Source organism: Nerophis lumbriciformis, linkage group LG18 (genome assembly GCF_033978685.3).
Source record: "Nerophis lumbriciformis linkage group LG18, RoL_Nlum_v2.1, whole genome shotgun sequence".
NCBI lineage: Eukaryota > Metazoa > Chordata > Actinopteri > Syngnathiformes > Syngnathidae > Nerophis > Nerophis lumbriciformis.
The window spans coordinates 2,245,309-2,272,540 of NC_084565.2; the positions used below are offsets into that span (position 1 = coordinate 2,245,309).

General features: G+C 39.9%; 1 protein-coding gene across 15 annotated transcripts in view; it reads right to left on the reverse strand.

Annotated features, from left to right (window-relative positions):
• hs2st1b (heparan sulfate 2-O-sulfotransferase 1b) overlaps positions 1-27,232 on the reverse strand; it is a 48,342-nt gene that overhangs the window by 13,595 nt on the left and 7,515 nt on the right. For all 15 annotated transcript variants that reach the window (XR_012050932.1, XR_012050931.1, XR_012050927.1 and 12 more), the window contains exons 4-6: positions 27,059-27,197; positions 26,900-26,997; positions 20,918-21,075 (exon numbers count right to left, since the gene is read on the reverse strand). Coding sequence is in view for 1 of the 15 variants with exons in the window: in XM_072915057.1 (XP_072771158.1) it covers positions 20,918-21,075; positions 26,900-26,997; positions 27,059-27,197 (395 nt within the window). In the remaining 14 variants the exon portion in view is untranslated. The remainder of the gene's footprint in view (positions 1-20,917; positions 21,076-26,899; positions 26,998-27,058; positions 27,198-27,232) is intronic.

Here is a 27,232-nt window from a genome sequence, read left to right on the forward strand (position 1 = left end):
AGTCATCACACAAGATAATCACATTTAATTATTTACATTATTTATAATCCAGGGTGTGGAGGGGGGCGCCGGATGTAAGTGTCAAAAAGACATCCAAAAGAGTTTGATATGAGAATAAATCTAAAGTTAAAATATAGGGTAGAAATGCACCCATTTGCAGGAAATGTAGTCTTGATTTTCAACATTTTCTTTCAAGGCTTGCATGTCTACATTAAAACATTCTTCTTCATACTGCATTAATATATGCTACTTTTAAACTTTCATGCAGAGAAGGAAATCACAACTAAAAAAAATCACAAATTTTTTCATACGGTGTTGATGTGGAAATTTTTGCCTCGGCATTTTGACGGTGTGGACGTGTGGCACCGAATGGAGATAAGCGTCTCAACAGACGCTACAATATTTGAACAATGATGACGAAAACTGTTTTCTCTGTCGTGTCCGTATGTCGAAAATTGTTATGCGCTTATTTTTTTATTTGATTTTGTGCGTGGCATAGATTTGCCGTGCGCAGAGGACGCTTGAGCAGCGCGCAATTGCACAGGCGCGCACCTTAGAGGGAACGTTGGTCACACGGCTGCGCTAGCATCACAGCTAACGTTAGCCATGCTGCTACCTCTCTGCTCGGGGAGGACGTATACGTATGTGACGTATGACGTGACAGTATGTGACGTATGACGTGACAGTATGTGACGTATGACGTGACAGTATGTGACGTATGACGTGACAGTATGTGACGTATGACGTGACAGTATGTGACGTATGACGTGACAGTATGTGACGTGTTTAAGAAGGTGCGCTTGCTGTCTGTAAGAGGGAGACACAGGAAAGAGTGAGAAGAGCCTGTCGTGTAATGCCAGCAGCTAAAAGCAACTGCGTGAGAATCCACAGACCTGTGGATGTGTTGAAGGTGTGCTGGAAAATGCGGAACGGAAATTAGGGAGCAGCAGAAAAGTGGAATGTATTATTTAAATCGGTTAGTTGGAAAACACGGACCGGAGTTTTTTTTTTAAACTGGATCTGGATCGGCATTTTCCCATGCCTTGCCGATACGCATTTTTTTGGCAAATATCGGATCGGGACATCCCTAGTCAAGACTTTCCAAAACAAGTCAAATTAGCTAACCTCAATGAACCCAAAAATACTTAAAATAAGTATATTCTCATTAATAACAAGTGTACTAGTATATGAGTACGTATTTTCTATTGTTTCACTGGAAATAAAACAGCAAAGTCCATTTGGCTGTCATCTGTTTTGATTATCAGACACAATTGTGTCAAAGTCATGATTTTTTTTTTTACATGCTTGAAATAAGAAATGATTACTTTAAAAAAAGTAGTTTTATACTTGTGAGTGTTGATGACACAGCTTTGCAACACTTGATATTCTAGTTTCAAGCATGTTTTACTCCATATAGTAGGGCTGGGCGATATATGGAATATACTGGATATATTGTCTCTGTGCGATATAGAAAATGACTATATGGTGATATTGGAGTATACGTTCTCACGCACGCAGTTGCTTTTAGCTGCGGGCATTACACTGCATGCTCTTATCACTCTTTCTAGTCTCTCCTTCTCACAGAGACATAAAACAAGCGCACCTTCTTACATACCTCACATACGTATACGCCCTCGCGGAGCAGAAAGGTAGCGGCATGGGTAACGTTAGCTGCGGTGCGAGTGGTAATACGAGAGAAAGAAGGTGCCAATCTGGTAACAAATGAAGGAAGAATTAATTCCCAAGAAAAAACAGCAGGGGGTCCATCGTCTGGCGGTGGTTTGGCTTCAAGCGGGAAGATGTCGAACAGAAAACCGTAATATGACAAGTGTGGGGCAAAAGCGTTGCTACAAAAAGTAGCATTAGACTTAGACTTCCTTTTTATTGTCATTCAAATTTGAACTTTACAGCACAGATAAGAACGAAATTTCGTTACATAAGCTCATGGTAGTGCAGGATAAAAAAGCAATACGGTGCATATATAAATAAATAAATACATATAAATAATATATAAATATATAAAATAAATAAATATATATAAATAAATAAATAGATTACTGTACAGATAAATATATTGCACTTTTTCACACGCGTCCACGTTTATGGATGTATGTTATATTGTCTTTTTTATTCCAGCGAGTTACTTACAACAATTACTGCTAATATGTAGCATCATTTAAAAAGTCACTCGCTCGAGAATGAAGAGTGCTTGAAACTCTGCATGTCAACATCTCCGTGCTGTGCCACACCCACAAAATGCCCAAGCAACCATTTCCACATCAACACCGTATGAAACAAATAGTCAACAACAGAAGGAGTTAACGTCCGCAGGAACCTACCACATAGTGAAGGACATACACTATGTGATTTCCTATTATGCAGCTCATTTTTATTTGACACTTATAGAAATATCTTGTGTGACATCATGCACAAAAGTGCACTTTATTTGTTTTAAACTATTGTAGTGGCGTTCTGTACAAAAAGTGCACTTTAATTTAGTGTTGTTTTGATATGTTATCTTAGTGACATCATGCACAAAAGTGCACTTTATTTGTTTTAAACTATTGTAGTGGCATTCTGTAACAAAAAGTGGACTTTAATTTAGTGTTGTTTTGATATGTCATCTTAGTGACATCATGCACAAAAGTGCACTTTATTTGTTTTAAAAATGTCTCTGACAATCTTGCACTTTGTTTTGGAAATGACATGAATGTTTGTGCCACTGCTTAATAACTGTTTAATAAATACACTTTTAGTTGTGATTTCCCTCTCTGCATGAACGTTTAAAAGTACCGTATTTTCCGCACTATAAGGCGCACCTAAAAACCACAATTTTTCTCAAAAGCTGACAGTGCGCCTTATAACCCGGTGCGCTTTATTACGATTCATTTTCATAAAGTTTCGATCTCGCAACTTCGGTAAACAGCCGCCATCTTTTTTCCCGGTAGAACAGGAAGCGCTTCTTCTTCTACGCAAGCAACCGCCAAGGAAAGCACCCGCCCCCATAGAACAGGAAGCGCTTCTTCTTCTACTGTAAGCAACCACCCGCCCCCGGAAGAAGAAGAAAAAACGCGCGGATATCACCGTACGTTTCATTTCCTGTTTACATCTGTAAAGACCACAAAATGGCTCCTACTAAGCGATCCGGTTCATAAAAAGACGCAATCTCTCCATCCGCACACGGATTACTACCGTATTTCACAGCAACTGATATTCCTGTGAACCGCACTGTGGAACGGGAGCACGTACGGTGAATATTCGCACCACAGGGAATGAGAAGTCATCCTTCACTGTGGTTCTAGCTTGCCATGCTAACTTCCACCCATGGTGATATTCAAAAGGAAGACCTTGCCAAAAGAGACCTTTCCAGCCGGCGTCATCATAAAAGCTAACTCGAAGGGATGGATGGATGAAGAAAAGATGAGCGAGTGGTTAAGGGAAGTTTACGCGAAGAGGCCGGGTGGCTTTTTTCACACAGCTCCGAAGGCGAACACACCTTCACTAAGACGGGCAGACAGCGCCGGACGACATACGCCAACATTTGCCAGTGGATCGTAAATGCCTGGGCAGATATTTCGGTCACAACTGTGGTCCGAGCTTTCCGGAAGGCAGGATTCACAGAACTGCTGGACAACAGTGACACTGACTCCGGTGACTTCGACGAGACGGAACCGGCCATTTTGGATCCCGTATTCGCCCAACTTTTCAATTCGGACACCGAAGACGAAGAATTCGAAGGATTTACGAATGAAGAATAACTTCAGAAGGTGAGCGCTATGTTTATTTTGTGTGTTGTGACATTAACGTTCGAGCAACATTATGTTGCTATTGTTCTACACCATTTTGAATTTTACTATGTTTGTGATTGCACATTTGCGTACATTTTGGGACAGAGTTGTTAGAACGCTGGTTTTCAATATATTATTAAAGTTTGACTGAACTATCTGACTGTTTTTTTGACATTCCCTTTAGCGCAGCGTAGGCGCGGCTTATAATCCGGGGCGGCTTATTGGTGGACAAAGTTATGAAATATGTAATTCATTGAAGGTGCGGCTAATAATCCGGTGCGCCTTATAGTGCGGAAAATACGGTAGCATATATTAATGCAGTATGAAGAAGAATGTTTTAATGTAGACACATAGAATCATCATACTGCTGTGATTATTTGCATCAAGTGTTCATTCAAGGCTAAGGCAACATATTCACATATATATGGTGTATCGCGACATGGCCTAAACATATCCAGATATTAAAAAAAGGCCATATCGCCCAGCCCTACAATATAGGTCATCAAATCTCAGCAACAAGCTGTAATATCTAACTGAGATCATTTAGGAGCAAAACCCTTAAAGGGGAACATTATCACAATTTCAGAAGGGTTAAAACCATTAAAAATCAGTTCCCAGTGGCTTATTTTATTTTTCGAAGTTTTTTTCAAAATTTTACCCATCACGCAATATCCCTAAAAAAAGCTTCAAAGTGCCTGATTTTAACCATCGTTATATACACACGTCCATTTTCCTGTGACGTCACACAGTGAAGCCAACACAAACAAACATGGCGGATAGAACAGCAAATTATAGCGACATTAGCTCGGATTCAGACTCGGATTTCAGCGGCTTAAGCGATTCAACAGATTACGCATGTATTGAAACGGATGGTTGTAGTGTGGCGGCAGGTAGCGAAAATGAAATTGAAGAAGAAACTGAAGCTATTGAGCCATATCGGTTTGAACCGTATGCAAGCGAAACGAGAGAAAGCGAGGACGAATTCGGCGATCGCCTTCTAACCAACGATTGGTATGTGTTTGTTTGGCATTAAAGGAAACTAACAACTATGAACTAGGTTTACAGCATATGAAATACATTTGGCAACAACATGCACTTTGAGAGTGCAGACAGCCCATTTCAGGCGCGCTAAGAACATATATTTTTCCACGATTTCAGCACTCAGGTTAACCATACCTAAATAGACACAAAATACTGCATTACACAAGACTACCCGAATGTACTCGAATGATTGAAAAAAAAAAAAGTTTTTAAGCTAAATTATTGGTAAACACAGTTTATGTATAATAATTTACGTAAAACAGCGAGTAATGAATAAAGTTTTCATCAATTAATATATTCTGTAGACATACCCTCATCCGCTCTCTTTTCCTGAAAGCTGATCTGTCCAGTTTTGGAGTTGATGTCAGCATCTGCTTTGAGTGTCGCAGGATATCCACACATTCTTGCCATCTCTGTCGTAGCATAGCTTTCGTCGGTAAAGTGTGCGGAACAAACGACTGACCATTTCTTCGGCTTTCCCCACACCCTCGTATTTTGAACAAATTTCGTCCAATTTCTTGCCACTTTCGCATCTTTGGGCCACTGGTGCAACTTGAATCCGTCCCTGTTCTTGTTGTTACACCCTCCGACAACACACCGACGAAAGTGAGAAAATGGCGGATTGCTTCCCGATGTGACGTCACATCGTTCGCTCCGAGAGCGAATAATAGAAAGGCGTTTAATTCGCCAAAATTCACCCATTTAGAGTTCGGAAATCGGTTATCGGTTAAATCGAAGTTTTTTTCAAAATTTTAACCATCACGCAATATCCCTAAAAAAAGCTTCAAAGTGCCTGATTTTAACCATCGTTATATACACCCGTCCATTTTCCTGTGACATCACATAGTGAAGCCAACACAAACAAACATGGCGCATAGAACAGCAAGCTATAGCGACATTAGCTCGGATTCAGACTCGGATTTCAGCGGCTTAAGCGATTCAACAGATTACGCATGTATTGAAACGGATGGTTGTAGTGTGGAGGCAGGTAGCGAAGAAGAAACTGAAGCTATTGAGCCATATCGGTTTGAACCGTATGCAAGCGAAACCGACAAACGACACGACAGGCAGCGACACGGGAGAAAGCCAGGACGAATTCGGCGATCGCCTTCTAACCAACGATTGGTATGTGTTTGTTTGGCATTAAAGGAAACTAACAACTATGAACTAGGTTTACAGCATATGAAATACATTTGGCAACAACATGCACTTTGAGAGTGCAGACAGCTCAATTTTCATCAATTAATATATTCTGTAGACATACCCTCATCCGCTCTCTTTTCCTGAAAGCTGATCTGTCCAGTCCAGTTGGAAATGCATCTGCTGTGAGTGTCGCAGGATATCCACACATTCTTGCCATCTCTGTCGTAGCATAGCTTTCGTGGGTAAAGTGTGCGGAACAAACGTCCAATTTCTTGCCACTTTGGCATCTTTGGGCCACTGGTGCAACTTGAATCCGTCCCTGTTGGTGTTGTTACACCCTCCGACAACACACCGACGAGGCATGATGTCTCCAAGGTACGGAAAACAATAGAAAAAAACGGAAAATAACAGAGCTGATTTGACTCGGTGTTTGAGAAAATGGCGGATTGCTTCCCGATGCGACGTCACGTTGTGACGTCATCGCTCCGAGAGCGAATAATAGAAAGGCGTTTAATTCGCCAAAATTCACCCATTTAGAGTTCGGAAATCGGTTAAAAAAATATATGGTCTTTTTTCTGCAACATCAAGGTACAAATTGACGCTTACATAGGTCTGGTGATAATGTTCCCCTTTAAAACAAGTAAAACACTCTAACATAAAATCTGCTTAGTGAGAAGAATGATCTTATCAGACAGAAAATAAGCAAATATCACCCTTATTTGAGATATTTCATCTTACTTAGGTTTCAGTGAGGAAGCCGGTCCCTGAAAATAATGGCTACATTAAACCGGTCGGTGGTGCAAAAAAGGTTGGGGACCCCTGCTTTATAGTACAAAATGTGTTTTTACCCCACAGATAAACTAAATGACTACCGTATTTTTCGGAGTATAAGTCACTCCGGAGTATAAGTCGCACCGGTCGAAAATGCATAATAAAGAAGGAAAAAAAACATATATAAGTCACACTGGAGTATAAGTCGCACCAGTTGAAAATGCATAATAAAGAAGGAAAAAAACATATATGAGTCGCTCCGGAGTATAAGTCGCACCGGCCGAAAATGCATAATAAAGAAGGGAAAAAACATATATAAGCCGCATTGGAGTATAAGTCGCACTGGAGTATAAGTCGCACCGGTTGAAAATGCATAATAAAGAAGGAAAGAAAAACATATATAAGTCGCACTGGAGTATAAGTCGCACCGGTTGAAAATGCATAATAAAGAAGGAAAGAAAAACATATATAAGTCGCACTGGAGTATAAGTCGCACCGGTTGAAAATGCATAATAAAGAAGGAAAAAAAAACATATATAAGTCGCACTGGAGTGTAAGTCGCACTGGAGTATAAGTCGCACCGGTCGAAAATGCATAATAGAGAAGGAAAAAAAAAACATGTATAAGTCGCACTGGAGTATAAGTCGCACCGGTTGAAAATGCATAATAAAGAAGGGAAAAAAACATACATAAGTCGCACTGGAGTATAAGTCGCACCGGTTGAAAATGCATAATAAAGAAGGAAAAAAACATATATAAGTCGCTCCGGAGCACAAGTCGCACCGGTCGAAAATGCATAATAAAGAAGGGAAAAAAACCATATATAAGTCGCACTGGAGTATAAGTCGCACTGGAGTATAAGTCGCACCGGTTGAAAATACATAATAAAGAAGGAAAAAAACATATATGAGTTGCTCCGGAGTATAAGTCACACCGGTCGAAAATCCATAATAAAGAAGGAAAAAAACATATATAAGCCGCATTGGAGTATAAGTCGCACTGGAGTATAAGTCGCACCGATTGAAAATGCATAATAAAGAAGGAAAGAAAAACATATATAAGTCGCACTGGAGTATAAGTCGCACCGGTCGAAAATGCATAATAAAGAAGGGAAAAAAAACATATATAAGTCGCACTGGAGTATAAGTCGCACCGGAGTATAAGTCGCACCGGTTGAAAATGCATAATAAAGAAGGAAAAAAACATATATAAGTCGCACTGGAGTATAAGTCGCACCGGTTGAAAATGCATAATAAAGAAGGAAAAAAACATATACAAGTCGCTCCGGAGCACAAGTCGCACCGGTCGAAAATGCATAATAAAGAAGGGGGAAAAAAACATATATAAGTCGCACTGGAGTATAAGTCGCACTGGAGTATAAGTCGCACCGGTTGAAAATACATAATAAAGAAGGAAAAAAACATATATAAGTCGCTCCGGAGCACAAGTCGCACCGGTCGAAAATGCATAATAAAGAAGGGAAAAAAACCATATATAAGTCGCACTGGAGTATAAGTCGCACTGGAGTATAAGTCGCACCGGTTGAAAATACATAATAAAGAAGGAAAAAAACATATATGAGTTGCTCCGGAGTATAAGTCAGACCGGTCGAAAATCCATAATAAAGAAGGAAAAAAACATATATAAGCCGCATTGGAGTATAAGTCGCACTGGAGTATAAGCCGCACCGGTTGAAAATGCATAATAAAGAAGGAAAGAAAAACATATATAAGTCGCACTGGAGTATAAGTCGCACTGGAGTATAAGTCGCACTGGAGTATAAGTCGCACCGGTCGAAAATGCATAATAAAGAAGGGAAAAAAAAACATATATAAGTCGCACTGGAGTATAAGTCGCACCGGAGTATAAGTCGCACCGGTTGAAAATGCATAATAAAGAAGGAAAAAAACATATATAAGTCGCACTGGAGTATAAGTCGCACCGGTTGAAAATGCATAATAAAGAAGGAAAAAAACATATATAAGTCGCTCCGGAGCACAAGTCGCACCGGTCGAAAATGCATAATAAAGAAGGGGAAAAAAAACATATATAAGTCGCACTGGAGTATAAGTCGCACCGGTTGAAAATACATAATAAAGAAGGAAAAAAAACATATATAAGCCGCACTGGAGTATAAGTCGCACTGGAGTATAAGTCGCACCGGTTGAAAATGCATAATAAAGAAGGGGAAAAAACCATATATAAGTCGCACTGGAGTATAAGTCGCACTGGAGTATAAGTCGCACCGGTCGGAAATGCATAATAAAGAAGGAAAAAAAAGACATATATAAGTCGCACTGGAGCATAAGCCGCACTGGAGTATAAGTCGCACTGGAGTATAAGTCGCACCGGTCGAAAATGCATAATAAAGAAGGAAAAAAAAACATATATAAGTCGCACTGGAGTATAAGTCGCACCGGCTGAAAATGCATAATAAAGAAGGAAAAAAAACATATATAAGTCGCACTGGAGTATAAGTCGCACCGGTTGAAAATGCATAATAAAGAAGGAAAAAAACATATATAAGTCGCTCCGGAGCACAAGTCGCACCGGTCGAAAATGCATAATAAAGAAGGGGAAAAAAAACATATAAGTCGCACTGGAGTATAAGTCGCACCGGTTGAAAATACATAATAAAGAAGGAAAAAAACATATATGAGTTGCTCCGGAGTATAAGTCACACCGGTCGAAAATCCATAATAAAGAAGGAAAAAAAAACATATATAAGCCGCACTGGAGTATAAGTCGCACTGGAGTATAAGTCGCACCGGTTGAAAATGCATAATAAAGAAGAAAAGAAAAACATATATAAGTCGCACTGGAGTATAAGTCGCACTGGAGTATAAGTCGCACCGGTCGAAAATGCATAATAAAGAAGGAAAAGAAAACATATATAAGTCGCACTGGAGTATAAGTCGCACCGGTTGAAAATGCATAACAAAGAAGGAAAAAAAACATATATAAGTCGCACTGGAGTATAAGTCGCACTGGTTGAAAATGCATAATAAAGAAGGAAAAAAACATATATAAGTCGCTCCGGAGCACAAGTCGCACCGGTCGAAAATGCATAATAAAGAAGGGAGAAAAAAAAACATATATAAGTCGCACTGGAGTATAAGTCGCACTGGAGTATAAGTCGCACCGGTTGAAAATACATAATAAAGAAGGAAAAAAACATATATGAGTTGCTCCGGAGTATAAGTCGCACCGGCCGAAAATCCATAATAAAGAAGGAAAAAAACATATATAAGCCTCACTGGAGTATAAGTCGCACCGGTTGAAAACGCATAATAAAGAAGGAAAAAAACATATATGAGTCGCTTCGGTCGAAAGTGCATAATAAAGAAGGAAAAAAAACATATATAAGTCGCACTGGAGTATAAGTCGCACCGGAGTATAAGTCGCACCGGTTGAAAATGCAAAATAAAGAAGGAAAAAAACATATATGGGTCGCTCCGGAGTATAAGTCACACCGGTCGAAAATGCATAATAAAGAAGAAAAAAAAAAGCATAAATAAGCCGCACTGGAGTATAAGTCGCACTGGAGTATAAGTCGCACCGGTCGAAAATGCATAATAAAGAAGGAAAAAACATATATGAGTCGCTCCGGAGTATAAGTCGCACCGGTCGAAAATGCATAACAAAGGAAAAAAACATATGAGTCGCTCCGGAGTATAAGTCGCACCGGTCGAAAATGCATAATAAAGAAGGAAAAAAAAGCATAAATAAGTCGCACTGGAGTATAAGCCGCACCGGTTGAAAATGCATAATAAAGAAGGAAAAAACATATATGAGTCGCTCCGGAGTATAAGTCGCACCGGTCGAAAATGCATAATAAAGAAGGGAAAAAACATATATAAGTCGCACTGGAGTATAAGTCGCACTGGAGTACAAGTCGCACCGGGCGAAAATGCATAATAAAGAAGAAAAAAAACATATATAAGTCGCACTGGAGTATAAGTCGCACTGGAGTATAAGCCGCACTGGAGTATAAGCCGCACCGGTCGAAAATGCATAATAAAGAAGGAAAAAAACATATACGAGCCGCTCCGGAGTATAAGTCGCACCGGTCGAAAATGCATAATAAAGAAGGAAAAACACATATATAAGTCGCACTGGAGTATAAGTCGCACTGGAGTATAAGTCGCACCGGTCGAAAATGCATAATAAAGAAGGGAAAAAAAAAACATATATAAGTCGCACTGGAGTATAAGTCGCACCGGAGTATAAGTCGCACCGGTTGAAAATGCATAATAAAGAAGGAAAAAAAACATATATACCGTATTTTCCGCACTATAAGGCGCACCTAAAAACCACAAATTTTCTCAAAAGCTGACAGTGCGCCTTATAATCCGGTGCGCCTTATATATGGGTTAATATTAATATTAATTTTCATAAAGTTTAGGTCTCGCAACTACGGTAAACAGCCGCCATCTTTTTTCCCCGTAGAAGAAGCGCGCGGTGCATGCTGGGATATGTGACGTTTCATTTCCATTTGTGTGTTTATGTAAAGACCCCAAAATGGCTCCTATTAAGTGTGTTGTCTGTCTAATTATAAATAATGCAGACGAGGCGTGTTAACTGAGTTCTCAACGTTTACTCACAGCGTGCTCATAACCACATTCTAACTCCCAGCATACAACTACGCTTCTCAGGGCTACCGCGCATGCTCGTCACTATCGTTGCATGCTGGGTAGTGTAGTTGTTATATTTGCTAGCTCATAACATCACATTAAGAGACGCGCTTACGCGCTTAATTCAATACTCGCCGTCATTCCGGGTGGATTGACAAAAGACCTCCAGCCGCTGGATATTGGTGTCAACAGGGCATTCAAATCACGACTGCGAACGGCGTGGGAACAATGGATGACCGAAGCCGAACACACCTTCACTAAGACAGGCAGACAGCGCCGGACGACATACGCCAACATCTGCCAGTGGATCGTAAATGCCTGGGCAGATATTTCGGTCACAACTGTGGTCCGAGCTTTCCGGAAGGCAGGATTCACAGAACTGCTGAACAGTGACACTGACTCCGATGACTTCGACGAGACGGAACCGGCCATTTTGGATCCCACATTTGCCCAACTTTTCAATTCGGACACCGAAGACGAAGGATTTACGAATGAAGAATAACTTCAGAAAGTGAGCGTTATGTTTATTTTGTGTGTTGTGACATTAACGTTCGAGCAACATTATGTTGCTATTGCTCTGCACTATTTTGAATTTTACTATGTTTGTGATTGCACATTTGCGTACATTTTGGGACAGAGTTGTTAGAACGCTGGTTTTTAATATATTATTAAAGTTTGACTGACCTATCTGACTGTTTTTTTGACATTCCCTTTAGCGCAGCGTAGGCGCGGCTTATAGTCCGGGGCGGCTTATAGGTGGACAAAGTTTTGAAATATGCCATTCATTGAAGGTGCGGCTAATAACCCGGGGCGGCTTATAGTGCGGAAAATACGGTAAGTCGCACTGGAGTATAAGTCGCACCGGTTGAAAATGCATAATGAAGGAAAAAAACATATATAAGTCGCTCCGGAGCACAAGTCGCACCGGTCGAAAATGCATAATAAAGAAGGGAAAAAAAAACATATATAAGTCGCACTGGAGTAAAAGTCGCACTGGAGTATAAGTCGCACCGGTTGAAAATACATAATAAAGAAGGAAAAAAACATATATGAGTTGCTCCGGAGTATAAGTCGCACCGGTCGAAAATCCATAATAAAGAAGGAAAAAAACATATATAAGCCGCACTGGAGTATAAGTCGCACTGGAGTATAAGTCGCACCGGTTGAAAATGCATAATAAAGAAGGGAAAAAAACATATATGAGTCGCTTCGGTCGAAAATGCATAATAAAGAAGGAAAAAAAAACATATATAAGTCGCACCGGAGTATAAGTCGCACCGGAGTATAAGTCGCACCGGTTGAAAATGCATAATAAAGAAGGAAAAAAACATATATGGGTCGCTCCGGAGTATAAGTCACACCGGTCGAAAATGCATAATAAAGAAAAAAAAAAAAAGCATAAATAAGTCGCACTGGAGTATAAGTCGCACTGGAGTATAAGTCGCACCGGTCGAAAATGCATAATAAAGAAGGAAAAAAACATATATAAGTCGCACTGGAGTATAAGTCGCACTGGAGTATAAGTCGCACCGGTTGAAAATGCATAATAAAGAAGGGAAAAAACATATATGAGTCGCTCCGGAGTATAAGTCGCACCGGTCGAAAATGCATAATAAAGAAGGAAAAAAACATATATAAGTCGCACTGGAGTATAAGTCGCACTGGAGTATAAGTCGCACCGGTTGAAAATGCATAATAAAGAAGGAAAAAAACATATATGAGTCGCTCCGGAGTATAAGTCGCACCGGTCGAAAATGCATAATAAAGAAGGAAAAAAACATATATAAGCCGCACTGGAGTATAAGTCGCACTGGAGTATAAGTCGCACCGGTTGAAAATGCATAATAAAGAAGGGAAAAAAACATATATGAGTCGCTTCGGTTGAAAATGCATAACAAAGAAGGGAAAAAAAACATATATAAGTCGCACCGGAGTATAAGTCGCACCGGAGTATAAGTCGCACCGGTTGAAAATGCATAATAAAGAAGGAAAAAAACATATATGGGTCGCTCCGGAGTATAAGTCACACCGGTCGTAAAAATGCATAATAAAGAAGAAAAAAAAAAGCATAAATAAGCCGCACTGGAGTATAAGTCGCACTGGAGTATAAGTCGCACAGGTCGAAAATGCATAATAAAGAAGGAAAAAAACATATATAAGTCGCACTGGAGTATAAGTCGCACCGGTTGAAAATGCATAATAAAGAAGGAAAAAAACATATATGAGTCGCTCCGGAGTATAAGTCGCACCGGTCGAAAATGCATAATAAAGAAGGAAAAAAACATATATAAGTTGCACTGGAGTATAAGTCGGGGGAAATGTATTTGATAAAAGCCAACAGCAAGAATAGACATTTGAAAGGCATTTTAAAATAAATGAAGAATAGTGAACAACAGGCTGAATAAGTGTACGTTATATGAGGCATAAATAACCAACTAGTATGTTAACGTAACATATTATGGTAAGAGTCATTCAAATAACTATAACATATAGAACATGCTATACGTTAACCAAACAATCTGTCACTCCTAATCGCTAAATCCCATGAAATCTTATACGTCTAGTCTCTTACGTGAATGAGATAAATAATATTATTTGATATTTTACGCTAATGTGTTAATAATTTCACACATAAGTCACTCCTGAGTATAAGTCGCACCCCCGGCCGGCCAAACTATGAAAAAAACTGCCACTTATAGTCCGAAAAATACGGTACTTTAAAAAAGTAGTTTTATACTTGTGAGTGTTGATGACACAGCTTTGCAACACTTGATATTCTAGTTTCAAGCATGTTTTACTCAATATAGGTCATCACATCTCAGCTAATAGTTGTAATATCTTACTGAGATCATTTAGGAGCAAAACCCTTAAAACAAGTAAAAGACTCTAACACAGTCAGTGGTTCTTAACCTTGTTGGAGGTACCGAACCCCACCAGTTTCATATGTGCATTCACCTTCTTTAGTGAAAAATAAAATGTTGTTTTTTTTCAAATTCAAGACAAAGTTATATATACTTTAGTATGAGGAACATATTCTAAGTAACAAAGACTTCACTTAAGAGTTTTTGGGACACTAGGGGAACATATTCTACAAACCTTGTTTCCATATGAGTTGGGAAATTGTGTTAGATGTAAATATAAACGGAATACAATGATTTGCAAATAATTTTCAAGCCATATTCAGTTGAATATGCTACAAAGACAACATATTTGATGTTCAAACTCATAAACTTTTTTTTTTTTTTTTTTTGCAAATAATCATTAACTTTAGAATTTGATGCCAGCAACACGTGACAAAGAAGTTGGGAAAGGTGGCAATAAATACTGATAAAGTTGAGGAATGCTCATCAAACACTTATTTGGAACATCCCACAGGTGAACAGGCTAATTGGGAACAGGTGGGTGCCATGATTGGGTATAAAAGTAGATTCCATTTAAATGCTCAGTCATTCACAAACAAGGATGGGGCGAGGGTCACCACTTTGTCAACAAATGCGTGAACAAATTGTTGAACAGTTTAAGAAAAACCTTTCTCAACCAGCTATTGCAAGGAATTTAGGGATTTCACAATCAACGGTCCGTAATATCATCAAAGGGTTCAGATAATCTGGAGAAATCACTGCACGTAAGCAGCTAAGCCCGTGACCTTCCATCCCTCAGGCTGTACTGCATCAAAAAGTGACATCAGTGTGTAAAGGATATCACCACATGTGCTCAGGAACACTTCAGAAACCCACTGTCAGTAACTACAGTTGGTCGCTACATCTGTAAGTGCAAGTTAAAACTCTCCTGTGCAAGGCGAAAACCGTTTATCAACAACACCCAGAAACGCCGTCGGCTTCGCTGGGCCTGAGCTCATCTAAGATGGACTGATACAAAGTGGAAAAGTGTTCTGTGGTCTGAAGAGTCCACATTTCAAATTGTTTTTGGACACTGTGGACGTCGTGTCCTCCGGACCAAAGAGGAAAAGAACCATCCGGATTGTTATAGGCGCAAAGTGTAAAAGCCAGCATGTGTGATGGTATGGGGGCGTATTAGTGCCCAAGACATGGGTAACCTACACATCTGTGAAGGTGCCATTAATACTGAAAGGTACATACAGGTTTTGGAGCAACATATGTTGCCATCCAAGCAACGTTACCATGGACGCCCCTGCTTATTTCAGCAAGTCAATGCCAAGCCATGTGTTACATCAACGTGGCTTCATAGTAAAAGAGTGCGGGTACTAGACTGGCCTGCCTGTAGTCCAGACCTGTCTCCCATTGAAAATGTGTGGCGCATCATGAAGCCTAAAATAGCACAACGGAGAACAACTTAAGCTGTACATCAAGCAAGAATGGGAAAGAATTCCACCTGAGAAGCTTCAAAAATGTGTCTCCTCAGTTCCCAAACCTTTACTGAGTGTTGTTAAAAGGAAAGGCCATGTAACACAGTGGTGAACATGCCCTTTCCCAACTACTTTGGCATGTGTTGCAGCCATGAAATTCTAAGTTAATTATTATTTGCAAAAAAAAACAAAGTTTATGAGATTGAACATCAAATATGTTGTGTTTGTAGTGCATTCAATTGAATATGGGTTGAAAAGGATTTGCAAATCATTGTATTCCGTTTATATTTACATCTAACACGATTTCCCAATTCATATGGAAACAGGGTTTGTAAGTAACAAAGACTTAATTACTAACTACTACCAATAACTACCATGAATTGATTTACGTGGACCCCGACTTAAACAAGTTGAAAAACTTATTGGGATGTTACCATTTAGTGATCAATTGTACGGAATATGTACTGTACTGTGCAATCTACTAATAAAAGTTTCAATCAATTAATCAATCAATTAATTTAGAGTTATTTGGTTAGGGCCAGAGTTAGAGGGTAAGGGTTATAATAAGGCCATGCCGAATAAGGCATTAATAAGTACTTAATAATGATTAGTTAAGAGCCAATATGTTACTAATTTGCATGTTAATAAGCAACTAATTAATGGTGAATATGTTCCCCATACTAAAGTGTTACCATGTTTTTTTACTGGTGCACAAAATGAAGCGTGCATGAACATCACCTTGTTCAAAGAACAAAACCAACACAGTGTATAAACTCACAACAAATTACACATCTGCAAATCAGTCTGACTTCTGCTGTTGTCGTATACGTAATACGGCGATAGGGAGAAGTTTTTATTTACACGATGAGTCGGTGTGTCTTGACCTTCGCCGAACCCCTGAGCCCGACTCACCATACCCCTAGGGTTCCATCGAACCCAGGTTAAGAACCACTGCTGTAACATAAAATCTGCTTAGTGAGAAGAATGATCTTATCAGACAGAAAATAAGCAAACATCACCCTTAGTTGAGATATTTCATCTTACTTAGATTTCAGTGAGGAAGCCGGTCCCTGAAAATAATGGCTACATTAAACCGGTCGGTGGTGCAAAAAAGGTTGGGGACCCTGCTTTATAGTACAAAATGTGTTTTTACCCCACAGATAAACTAAATGACTACCGTATTTTTCGGAGTATAAGTCACTCCGGAGTATAAGTCGCACCGGTCGAAAATGCATAATAAAGAAGGGAAAAAACCAGATATAAGTCGCACTGGAGTATAAGTCGCACCGGTCGAAAATGCATAATAAAGAAGGGAAAAAAACAGATATAAGTCGCACTGGAGTATAAGTCGCACCGGTTGAAAATGCATAATAAAGAAGGAAAAAAAACATAAATAAGTCGCACTGGAGTATAAGCCGCACCGGTTGAAAATGCATAATAAAGAAGGAAAAAAACATATATGAGTCGCTCCAGAGCATAAGTCGCACCGGTCGAAAATGCATAATAAAGAAGGAAAAAAACATATATAAGCCGCACTGGAGTATAAGTCGCACTGGAGTATAAGTCGCACCGGTTGAAAATGCATAATAAAGAAGGAAAAAAACATATATGAGTCGCTTCGGTCGAAAATGCATAATAAAGAAGAAAAAAAAAACATATATAAGTCGCACCGGAGTATAAGTCGCACCGGAGTATAAGTCGCACCGGTTGAAAATGCATAATAAAGAAGGAAAAAAAACATATATGGGTCGCTCCGGAGTATAAGTCGCACCGGTTGAAAATGCATAATAAAGAAGGAAAAAAACCATAAATAAGTCGCACTGGAGTATAAGTCGCACCGGTTGAAAATGTATAATAAAGAAGGAAGAAAACATATATGAGTCGCTCCGGAGTATAAGTCGCACCGGTCGAAAATGCATAATAAAGAAGGAAAAAAACATATATAAATTGCACTGGAGTATAAGTCGCACTGGAGTATAAGTCGCACCGGTTGAAAATGCATAACAAAGAAGGAAAAAAAACATATATGAGTCGCTTTGGTCGAAAATGCATAATAAAGAAGGAAAAAAAAACATATACCGTATTTTCCGCACTATAAGGCGCACCTAAAAACCACAATTTTTCTCAAAAGCTGACAGTGCGCCTAATAACCCGGTGCGCTTTATTACGATTCATTTTCATAAAGTTTCGGTCTCGCAACTTCGGTAAACAGCCGCCATCTTTTTTCCCGGTAGAACAGGAAGCGCTTCTTCTTCTACGCAAGCAACCGCCAAGGAAAGCACCCGCCCCCATAGAACAGGAAGCGCTTCACCCGCCCCCATAGAACAGGAAGCGCTTCACCCGCCCCCGGAAGAAGAAGAAAAAACGCGCGGATATCACCGTACGTTTCATTTCCTGTTTACATCTGTAAAGACCACAAAATGGCTCCTACTAAACGATCCGGGTCATAAAAAGACGCAATCTCTCCATCCGCACACGGATTACTACCGTATTTCACAGCAACTGAACCGCACTGTGGAACGGGAGCACGTACGGTGAATATTCGCTCCACAGGGAATGAGAAGTCATCCTTCACTGTGGTTCTAGCTTGCCATGCTAACTTCCACTCATGGTGATATTCAAAAGGAAGACCTTGCCAAAAGAGACCTTTCCAGCCGGCGTCATCATAAAAGCTAACTCGAAGGGATGGATGGATGAAGAAAAGATGAGCGAGTGGTTAAGGGAAGTTTACGCGAAGAGGCCGGGTGGCTTTTTTCACACAGCTCCGAAGGCGAACACACCTTCACTAAGACGGGCAGACAGCCTCGGACGACATACGCCAACATCTGCCAGTGGATCGTAAATGCTTGGGCAGATATTTCGGTCACAACTGTGGTCCGAGCTTTCCGGAAGGCAGGATTCACAGAACAACAGCGACACTGACTCCCGATGACTTCTACGAGACGGAACCGGCCATTTTGGATCCCACGCTAGCGCAACTTTTCAATTCGGACACCGAAGACGAAGAATTCGAAGGATTTACGAATGAAGAATAACTTCAGAAGGTGAGCGCTATGTTTATTTTGTGTGTTGTGACATTAACGTTCGAGCAACATTACCGGTATGTTGCTATTGCTCTACACCATTTTGAATTTTACTATGTTTGTGATTGCACATTTGTACATTTTGGGACAGAGTTGTTAGAACGCTGGTTTTCAATATATTATTAAAGTTTGACTGAACTATCTGACTGTTTTTTTGACATTCACTTTAGCGCAGCGTTTTTTTGACATTCACTTTAGCGCAGCGTAGGCGCGGCTTTTAGTCCGGGGCGGCTTATTGGTGGACAAAATTATGAAATATGTAATTCATAGAAGGTGCGGCTAATAATCCGGTGCGCCTTATAGTGCGGAAAATACGGTATAAGTCGCACTGGAGTATAAGTCGCACCGGTTGAAAATGCATAATAAAGAAGGAAAAAAACATATATGGGTCGCTCCGGAGTATAAGTAGCACCGGTCGAAAATGCATAATAAAGAAGGAAAAAAAACATAAATAAGTCGCACTGAATAAAAGTTTCAATCAATTAATCAATCAATTAATTTAGAGTTATTTGGTTAGGGCCAGGGTTAGAGGGTTAGGGTTATAATAAGGCCATGCCGAATAAGGCATTAATAAGTACTTAATAATGATTAGTTAAGAGCCAATATGTTACTAATTTGCATGTTAATAAGCAACTAATTAATGGTGAATATGTTCCCCATACTAAAGTGTTACCATGTTTTTTTACTGGTACACAAAATGAAGCGTGCATGAACATCACCTTGTTCAAACAACAAAACCAACACAGTGCATAAACTCACAACAAATTACACACCTGCAAATCAGTCTGACTTCTGCTGTTGTCGTATACGTAATACGCCGATAGGGAGAAGTTTTTATTTACACGATGAGTCGGGTGTGTTTTGACCTTCGCCGAAACCCTGAGCCCGACTCACCGTACCCCTAGGGCAGGGGTCGGCAACCCGCGGCTCTAGAGCCGCATGCGGCTCTTTAGCGCCGCCCTAGTGGCTCTTTGGAGCTTTTTAAAAAATGTATGAAAAATGGAAAAAGAAAAGAAAAAATCTATTTTTTGTTTTAATATGGTTTCTGTAGGAGGACAAACATGACACAAGCCTACCTAATTGTTACAAAGCACACTGTTTATATTAAACATGCTTCACTGATTCGAGTATTTGGCGAGCGCCGCTTTGTCCTACTAATTTTGGCGGTCTTTGAACTCACCGTAGTTTGTTTACATGTATAACTTAAATTCTCCGACTTTCTAGGACATGTTTTATGCCACTTCTTTTTCTGTCTCATTTTGTCCACAAAACCTTTAACGTTGTGCATGAAAGGTGAGTTTTGTTGATGTTATTGACTTGTGTGGAGTGCTAATCAGACATATTTGGTCACTGCATGACTGCAAGCTAATCGATGCTAACATGCTATTTAGGCTAGCTATATGTATATATTGCATCATTATGCCTCATTTGTAGCTATATTCGAGGTCATTTAGTTTCCTTTAAGTCCTCTTGATTCAATTTATATCTCATGACACACTATCTGTATGTAATATGGCTTTAAATTTTTTGCGGCTCCAGACAGATTTGTTTTTGTATTTTTGGTCCAATATGGCTCTTTCAACATTTTGGGTTGCCGACCCCTGCCCGAGGGTTACATCGAACTCAGGTTAAGAACCACTGCTCTAACATAGAATCTGCTTAGTGAGAAGAATGATCTTATCAGACAGAAAATAAGCAAACATCACCCTTATTTGAGATACTTAATCTTACCTAGATTTCAGTGAGGAAGCCGGTCCCTGAAAATAATGGCTACATTAAACCAATCGGTGGTGCAAAAAAGGTTGGGGACCCCTGCTTTATAGTACAAAATGTGTTTTTACCCCACAGATAAACTAAATGACTATATAATATAATTTCTTAAGAAGTGTAATAAATACAATACTCAACATGAACATAAATACTTCCCCTTTAAAGCAGCTTTGCAGTGCTGTTGTGGAAAAGACAACTTTGAAAGGGTATTACTGACATCTAGTGGCAACTCCGGTTACTTTCCTGTCAAAAGGAGGTGCCTAATTATGACGTTTATTTCAGCACACATATATAATATTTGTGATTTTTTTCCACCGCACTCGGAGACTAAGTATTGGAAAGGAGAGTTTGAGTGGGCACCTGTCTTATAGAGTGCGGAGGCTCCCTTGAAGAAGCGCGGCAGAGTGGCTTCCAGGATCATGATGAAGTCCTCCAGCTCCTCGGTCACGCCCACCAGCAGGTACCGCTCGACCAGGTTGAACTTGGCCTGCTCCAGCGCCCACCGGCTGCCCACGTTCCTGGACACACAAGCAGGGCGTCATGACAACGTACGCCAGTCCTTGAACCCTGGCTGATATCGACATTGACCTCATGAGCCATCAGCAGGACTCACACATCCTTTGATGAATGTTGGAAAAGGTTAGATGGAGTGAAAAGAGTCAGAGAACAATGGAAAACACCAACCTATTACCGTATTTTCCGCACCATAAGGCGCCCTGGGTTAAAAGCCGCGCCTTCAATGAACGGCATATTTCAAAACTTTGTCCACCAATAAGCCGCGCCGTGTTGTAAGCCGCATCTAACTGCGCTAAAGGAATGTCAAAAAAACTGTCAGATAGGTCAGTCAAACTTTAATAATATATTAAAAACCAGCGTTCTAACAACTCTGTTCACTCCCAAAATGTACGCAAATGTGCAATCACAAACATACGTATATCAACATGGACAGAGCTGCGTGAAAAAAGCCACCCGGCCTCTTCGCGTAAACTTAAACTTACCTTAACCACTCGCTCATCTTTTCTTCATCCATCCCTTCGAGTTAGCTTTTATGATGACGCCGGCTGGAAAGGTCTCTTTTGGCAAGGTCTTCCTTTTGAATATCACCATGGGTGGAAGTTTCTGGCCATTAGCATGGCAAGCTAGAACCACAGTGAAGGATGACTTCTCATTCCCTGTGGTGCTAATATTCACCGTACGTGCTCCCGTTCCACAGTGCGGTTCACAGGAATATCAGTTGCTGTGAAATACGGTAGTAATCCGTGTGCGGATGGAGAGATTGCGTCTTTTCATGAACCGGATCCTTGTCGCTTAGTAGGAGCCATTTTGTGGTCTTTACAGATGTAAACAGGAAATGAAACGTACGGTGATATCCGCGCGTTTTTTCTTCTTCTTCCGGGGGCGGGTGGTTGCTTACAGTAGAAGAAGAAGCGCTTCCTGTTCTATGGGGGCGGGTGCTTACCTTGGCGGTTGCTTGCGTAGAAGAAGAAGCGCTTCCTGTTCTACCGGGAAAAAAGATGGCGGCTGTTTACCGTAGTTGCGAGATCGAAACTTTATGAAAATGAATCTTAATATTTATCCATATATAAAGCGCACCGGGTTAAAAGCCGCACTGTCAGCTTTTGAGTAAATTCGTGGTTTTTAGGTGCGGCTAATGGTGCGGAAAATACAGTAATTATTAACTCTCTTTAGGTTGAAGTGGAGTGGAATTTTTTTCATGAAGATTAAGCTCATGACGTAGTAAATTGAATGGTGCGGACACGTTTGTTACTGGATCATTTTCTTAATACCCTTCTGCCTTGGGAGACTTTAGTATGTGGAAGTAATAAGCAGCTATAACTGATACCATACAAATGATATCAATTTTGCTGACGATAGAGCTTTTAATAGGAAAGTACAGAGCATCCTGAAAGAGCCATTCTAGAACTGCTATGTCAGAATAATTGCATCTACCGGTAAGTTATCACCAGTGTTGGGACTAACGCGTTACAAAGTTAGTTAGTTTCGGCGGTAACTAGTAATCTAACGCGTTATTTTTTATATTCAGTAACTCAGTTACCGTTACTACATGATGCGTTACTGCGTTATGTTACGTTACTTTTTATGTAGTATAAAGTGTGTTTTATCGGAGCGCTGCTGTGTCATCATTCTGATTCTTCTTGTGTCACAAGCCGGAGAAGAGAGACACGCGCTCTGTGTGTGTGTATGGGTGTGAGTGTGAGTGTGGGGGGGGAGGGGGGCGTGTCTGATCATGGCGGAGCCAGAAGTCGAGTTTGCTAACGTGGAGATATTTCCACTACTTTTCTTTTGTCGAGCACTGCTAACATGGAGATATTTTCACTACTTTTCTTTTGTCGAGCACAAAAAAAATTACATTTTAGTTAAATGTAAATTGTGCTTTGGATCAAAGATCCCATCTACTGCCCAAAACAGCAATTCAAATCTGCTGAAACAAGCTACATAAGCAACATGCTTTGACGAAGCTAGTAAAGAGAGATAGAGACTCCAATGACACTTTACCTCCACCACCACCACTTAAGGATTAACTCTGCCTCTGCTCATCATTCAGCACTGAAGGTACACACACTCTGTCAATCAATGTTCCCTCTAATTGTTCATGTGTGTGAGCAAACGCAAAAACTCCCTGAGCATTGAGTGGAGCCCATGTGAGCAACATCAGACGTGCACACTGTGGCTACACCAGCAGCACACCTGTCCCAAACCTCACTAAATAACAACTTACATCTCCATCCATCCATCCATTTTCTACCGCTTGTCCCTTTCGGGGTCACGGGGGGTGCTGGAGCCTATCTCAGCTGCATTCGGGCGGAAGGCGGTGTACACCCTGGACAAGTCCCCACCTCATCGCAGGGCCAACACAGATAGACAGACAACATTCTCTTATTATTATAATCAAATGACAGCAGTCATTTCCATTTCTAATATAAGTGTTTAGGCCCACTTACAATGACAATAACAACAAATATTGTTTTTCATGAACTGTGTACTTGTATTGTTCGTCTGGGTGGAGGTCCTGCTTTGGAAATAATTTGTACCCCTTTCAGACATTGCATTTAGTTCCCATTAAAACATTCACATGTTGCACAATGAGATGTAAGCAGGGGATCATGTGTACATTCCTGCAACTTCCTGTTTGTAAAAAATATATTTTTATTAGTATTTATTTAATATACTAACAGCATTTAATGATTAATATATATAAATTAAGATTCCTAATAAATGACACTAGAATAAGCACACATTTGATTGGTAAATCATAGAGTAACGACCTGGAATGACACTTTATGTGTGGTGTTGGAGTTGTCCGACTTTTTGTGTGTCTGTAAACGCATCACTGGCTAAGTGCCATATGTGCATGTGTTGGCGTAAGTGAGAAAGAGCGAGCGGCTGCTGTTGATATAACAAAGTTGCTTTTGGTCTGGTTTGTACTGCAGAAAATTACCACTTTTGCGAGATATCATTTTTTTACTAATGTTTTGGTGATGTGTTTATGGCCGACAATAAAGAGTTTTGCTCAGTAAAGAAAATGCCTGGTTAGACTTTGTGTATGTAGTGTGTGCCTTTCTTGCTTTACAGCTATGCTGTTATTATGCTGTTTGTTACTTATGTATGTTATGTTGCAACTATTTAAAATAGTTTTGTCAATTTGTTCTGGCCAGAAACAAATTGGCCTTTATCTTTGTCTTTGTGTGTTGTATATAGACCACATTGTTTGTGTGTTGTATGTAGACTACATTGCTTAGCGGAGTTCAGTGATGCAAATGTATGTCAATTTCATCAACAGATTGTATTATTCTCCAGTGCAATAACAGTACTGAAATGAAGGCTAAAAGGGCATTAATGGGAGCTTTAAAAAAAAAGAAGAAAAAGAAGTAACTAAATAGTTACTTTTCACAGTAATGCATTACTTTTTGGTGAAAGTAACTGAGTTAGTAACTGAGTTACTTTTGAAATGAAGTAACTAGTAACTGTAACTAGTTACTGCTTTTCAGTAACTAACCCAACACTGGTTATCACAAAACTTTGTGTTTCAATGAGTTGCCAGCAAGCAGACAAAAGCTGTCCTCGATCCTACCAATCAAAAGGCTTGTAAAACTCCACTGTGTAGGATGGGAAGCGACATGAAGGTGTCGGTTTCTTTGATGTATTGTAATCGACAGGAAGATTTTTTTTTTGACCCGAGATCTACATAGCGGAGAGGAGGCAGGGCCTGACCTCCCTCCAGGCACCTTTTCGTTGAACTGTTTTGTGACCGAGGGCAACAGCTGTTCACGACCTTTTCTTTGAACTGTTTTGTAACCAAAGGCGATGGCTGTTTACGACCCCCCCCCCCTTAGAAACAGCTGTTGCCATGTAATCAGGGAAAGTCCAAATAAAAGAGGAGGCGTACAATCTTTCGTCAGAGCGCAGAAACTACTATCAGTCCTGTTACCTAATGTTTTTTGTTGTTGAAACTACTATCAGTCATGTTACCTAATGTTTTTGTTGTTGAAACTACTATCATTCTTGTTACCTAATGTGTTTTGTTGTTGAAACTACTATCAGTCCTGTAACCTAATGTGTTTTGTTGTTGAAACTACTATCAGTCCTGTTACCTAATGTTTTTTGTTGTTGAAACTACTATCAGTCATGTTACCTAATGTTTTTTGTTGTTGAAACTACTATCAGTCCTGTTACCTAATGTGTTTTGTCGTTGAAACTACTATCAGTCCTGTTACCTAATGTGTTTTGTCGTTGAAACTACTATCAGTCCTGTGACATAATGTTTTTTGTTGTTGAAACTACTATCAGTTCTGTTACCTAATGTTTTTTATTGTTGAAACTACTATCAGTCCTGTTACCGAATGTTTTTTGTTGTTGAAACTACTATCAGTCCTGTTACCTAATGTTTTTGTCTTTGAAACTACTATCAGTCCTGTTACCTAATGTTTTTTGTTGTTGAAACTACTATCAGTCCTGTTACCGAATGTTTTTTGTTGTTGAAACTACTATCAGTCCTGTTACCTAATGTTTTTGTCTTTGAAATTACTATCAGTCCTGTTACCTAATGTTTTTTGTTGTTGAAACTACTATCAGTCCTGTTACCTAATGTTTTTTGTTGTTGAAACTACTATCAGTCCTGTTACCTAATGTTTTTTGTTGTTGAAACTACTATCAGTCCTGTTACCTAATGTTTTTTGTTGTTGAAACTACTATCAGTCCTGTTACCTAATGTTTTTTGTTGTTGAAACTACTATCAGTCCTGTTACCTAATGTTTTTGTTGTTGAAGCTACTATCAGTCCTGTTACCTAATGTGTTTTGTCGTTGAAACTACTATCAGTCCTGTTACCTAATGTGTTTTGTCGTTGAAACTACTATCAGTCCTGTGACATAATGTTTTTTGTTGTTGAAACTACTATCAGTTCTGTTACCTAATGTTTTTTATTGTTGAAACTACTATCAGTCCTGTTACCGAATGTTTTTTGTTGTTGAAACTACTATCAGTCCTGTTACCTAATGTTTTTGTCTTTGAAACTACTATCAGTCCTGTTACCTAATGTTTTTTGTTGTTGAAACTACTATCAGTCCTGTTACCGAATGTTTTTTGTTGTTGAAACTACTATCAGTCCTGTTACCTAATGTTTTTGTCTTTGAAACTACTATCAGTCCTGTTACCTAATGTTTTTTGTTGTTGAAACTACTATCAGTCCTGTTACCTAATGTTTTTTGTTGTTGAAACTACTATCAGTCCTGTTACCTAATGTTTTTTGTTGTTGAAACTACTATCAGTCCTGTTACCTAATGTTTTTGTTGTTGAAGCTACTATCAGTCCTGTTACCTAATGTTTTTTGTTATTGAAACTACTATCAGTCCTGTTACCTAATGTTTTTGCTGTTGAAACGACTATCAGTCCTGTTACCTAATGTTTTTGTTGTTGAAACTACTATCAGTCCTGTTACCTAATGTTTTTGTTGTTGAAACTACTATCAGTCCTGTTACCTAATGTTTTTGTTGTTGAAACTACTATCAGTCCTGTTACCTAATGTTTTTTGTTGTTGAAACTACTATCAGTCCTGTTGCCTAATGTTTTTTGTTGTTGAAACTACCATCAGTCCTGTTACCTAATGTTTTTGTTGTTGAAACTACGTAAGTGTAGCTGCTAGCTCCTAGCAGCCTAGTCTACCATGTTTACCTTTTGTAAATAAATCGACTAAAAAGACAACACCATCCTTTTTGCTGATATCGGAGCGATATCAGATATCAACATAGAGTCGGGGCGCCCCTGGCAGTAACAGGAAGTTGTATGAGGCATGACAGACAGGTTTAGGGCGGGGCTTGCTTACCAGCACTCTGAATGGTGACCACAAAAGAAGGGGATCTGCAGCCACAGCTTCTCAGGGGCGCAGTCTGAGCCACCTGACGCCACACACTCGTCAAAGGTCTGCCAGACATGAAAGAAATAAAGTTTGCTGAACCGAGGTGAGGAAGAATGAAAAGACGACCTTCTTGTCGCCTTGCTTCCTTCGCCGCAGGCCGGGCCGGTAGTCGTCGCCAAAGCGCAGGAAGTAGTAATACGACACCAGGCGCTCGATGGGGTCTCGCACCACGTTGATGTAGAACGGCTGGCCCTTCACGCCGTGCCTGAACACCGAGAGTCCAATTAGCACGTTTACTTC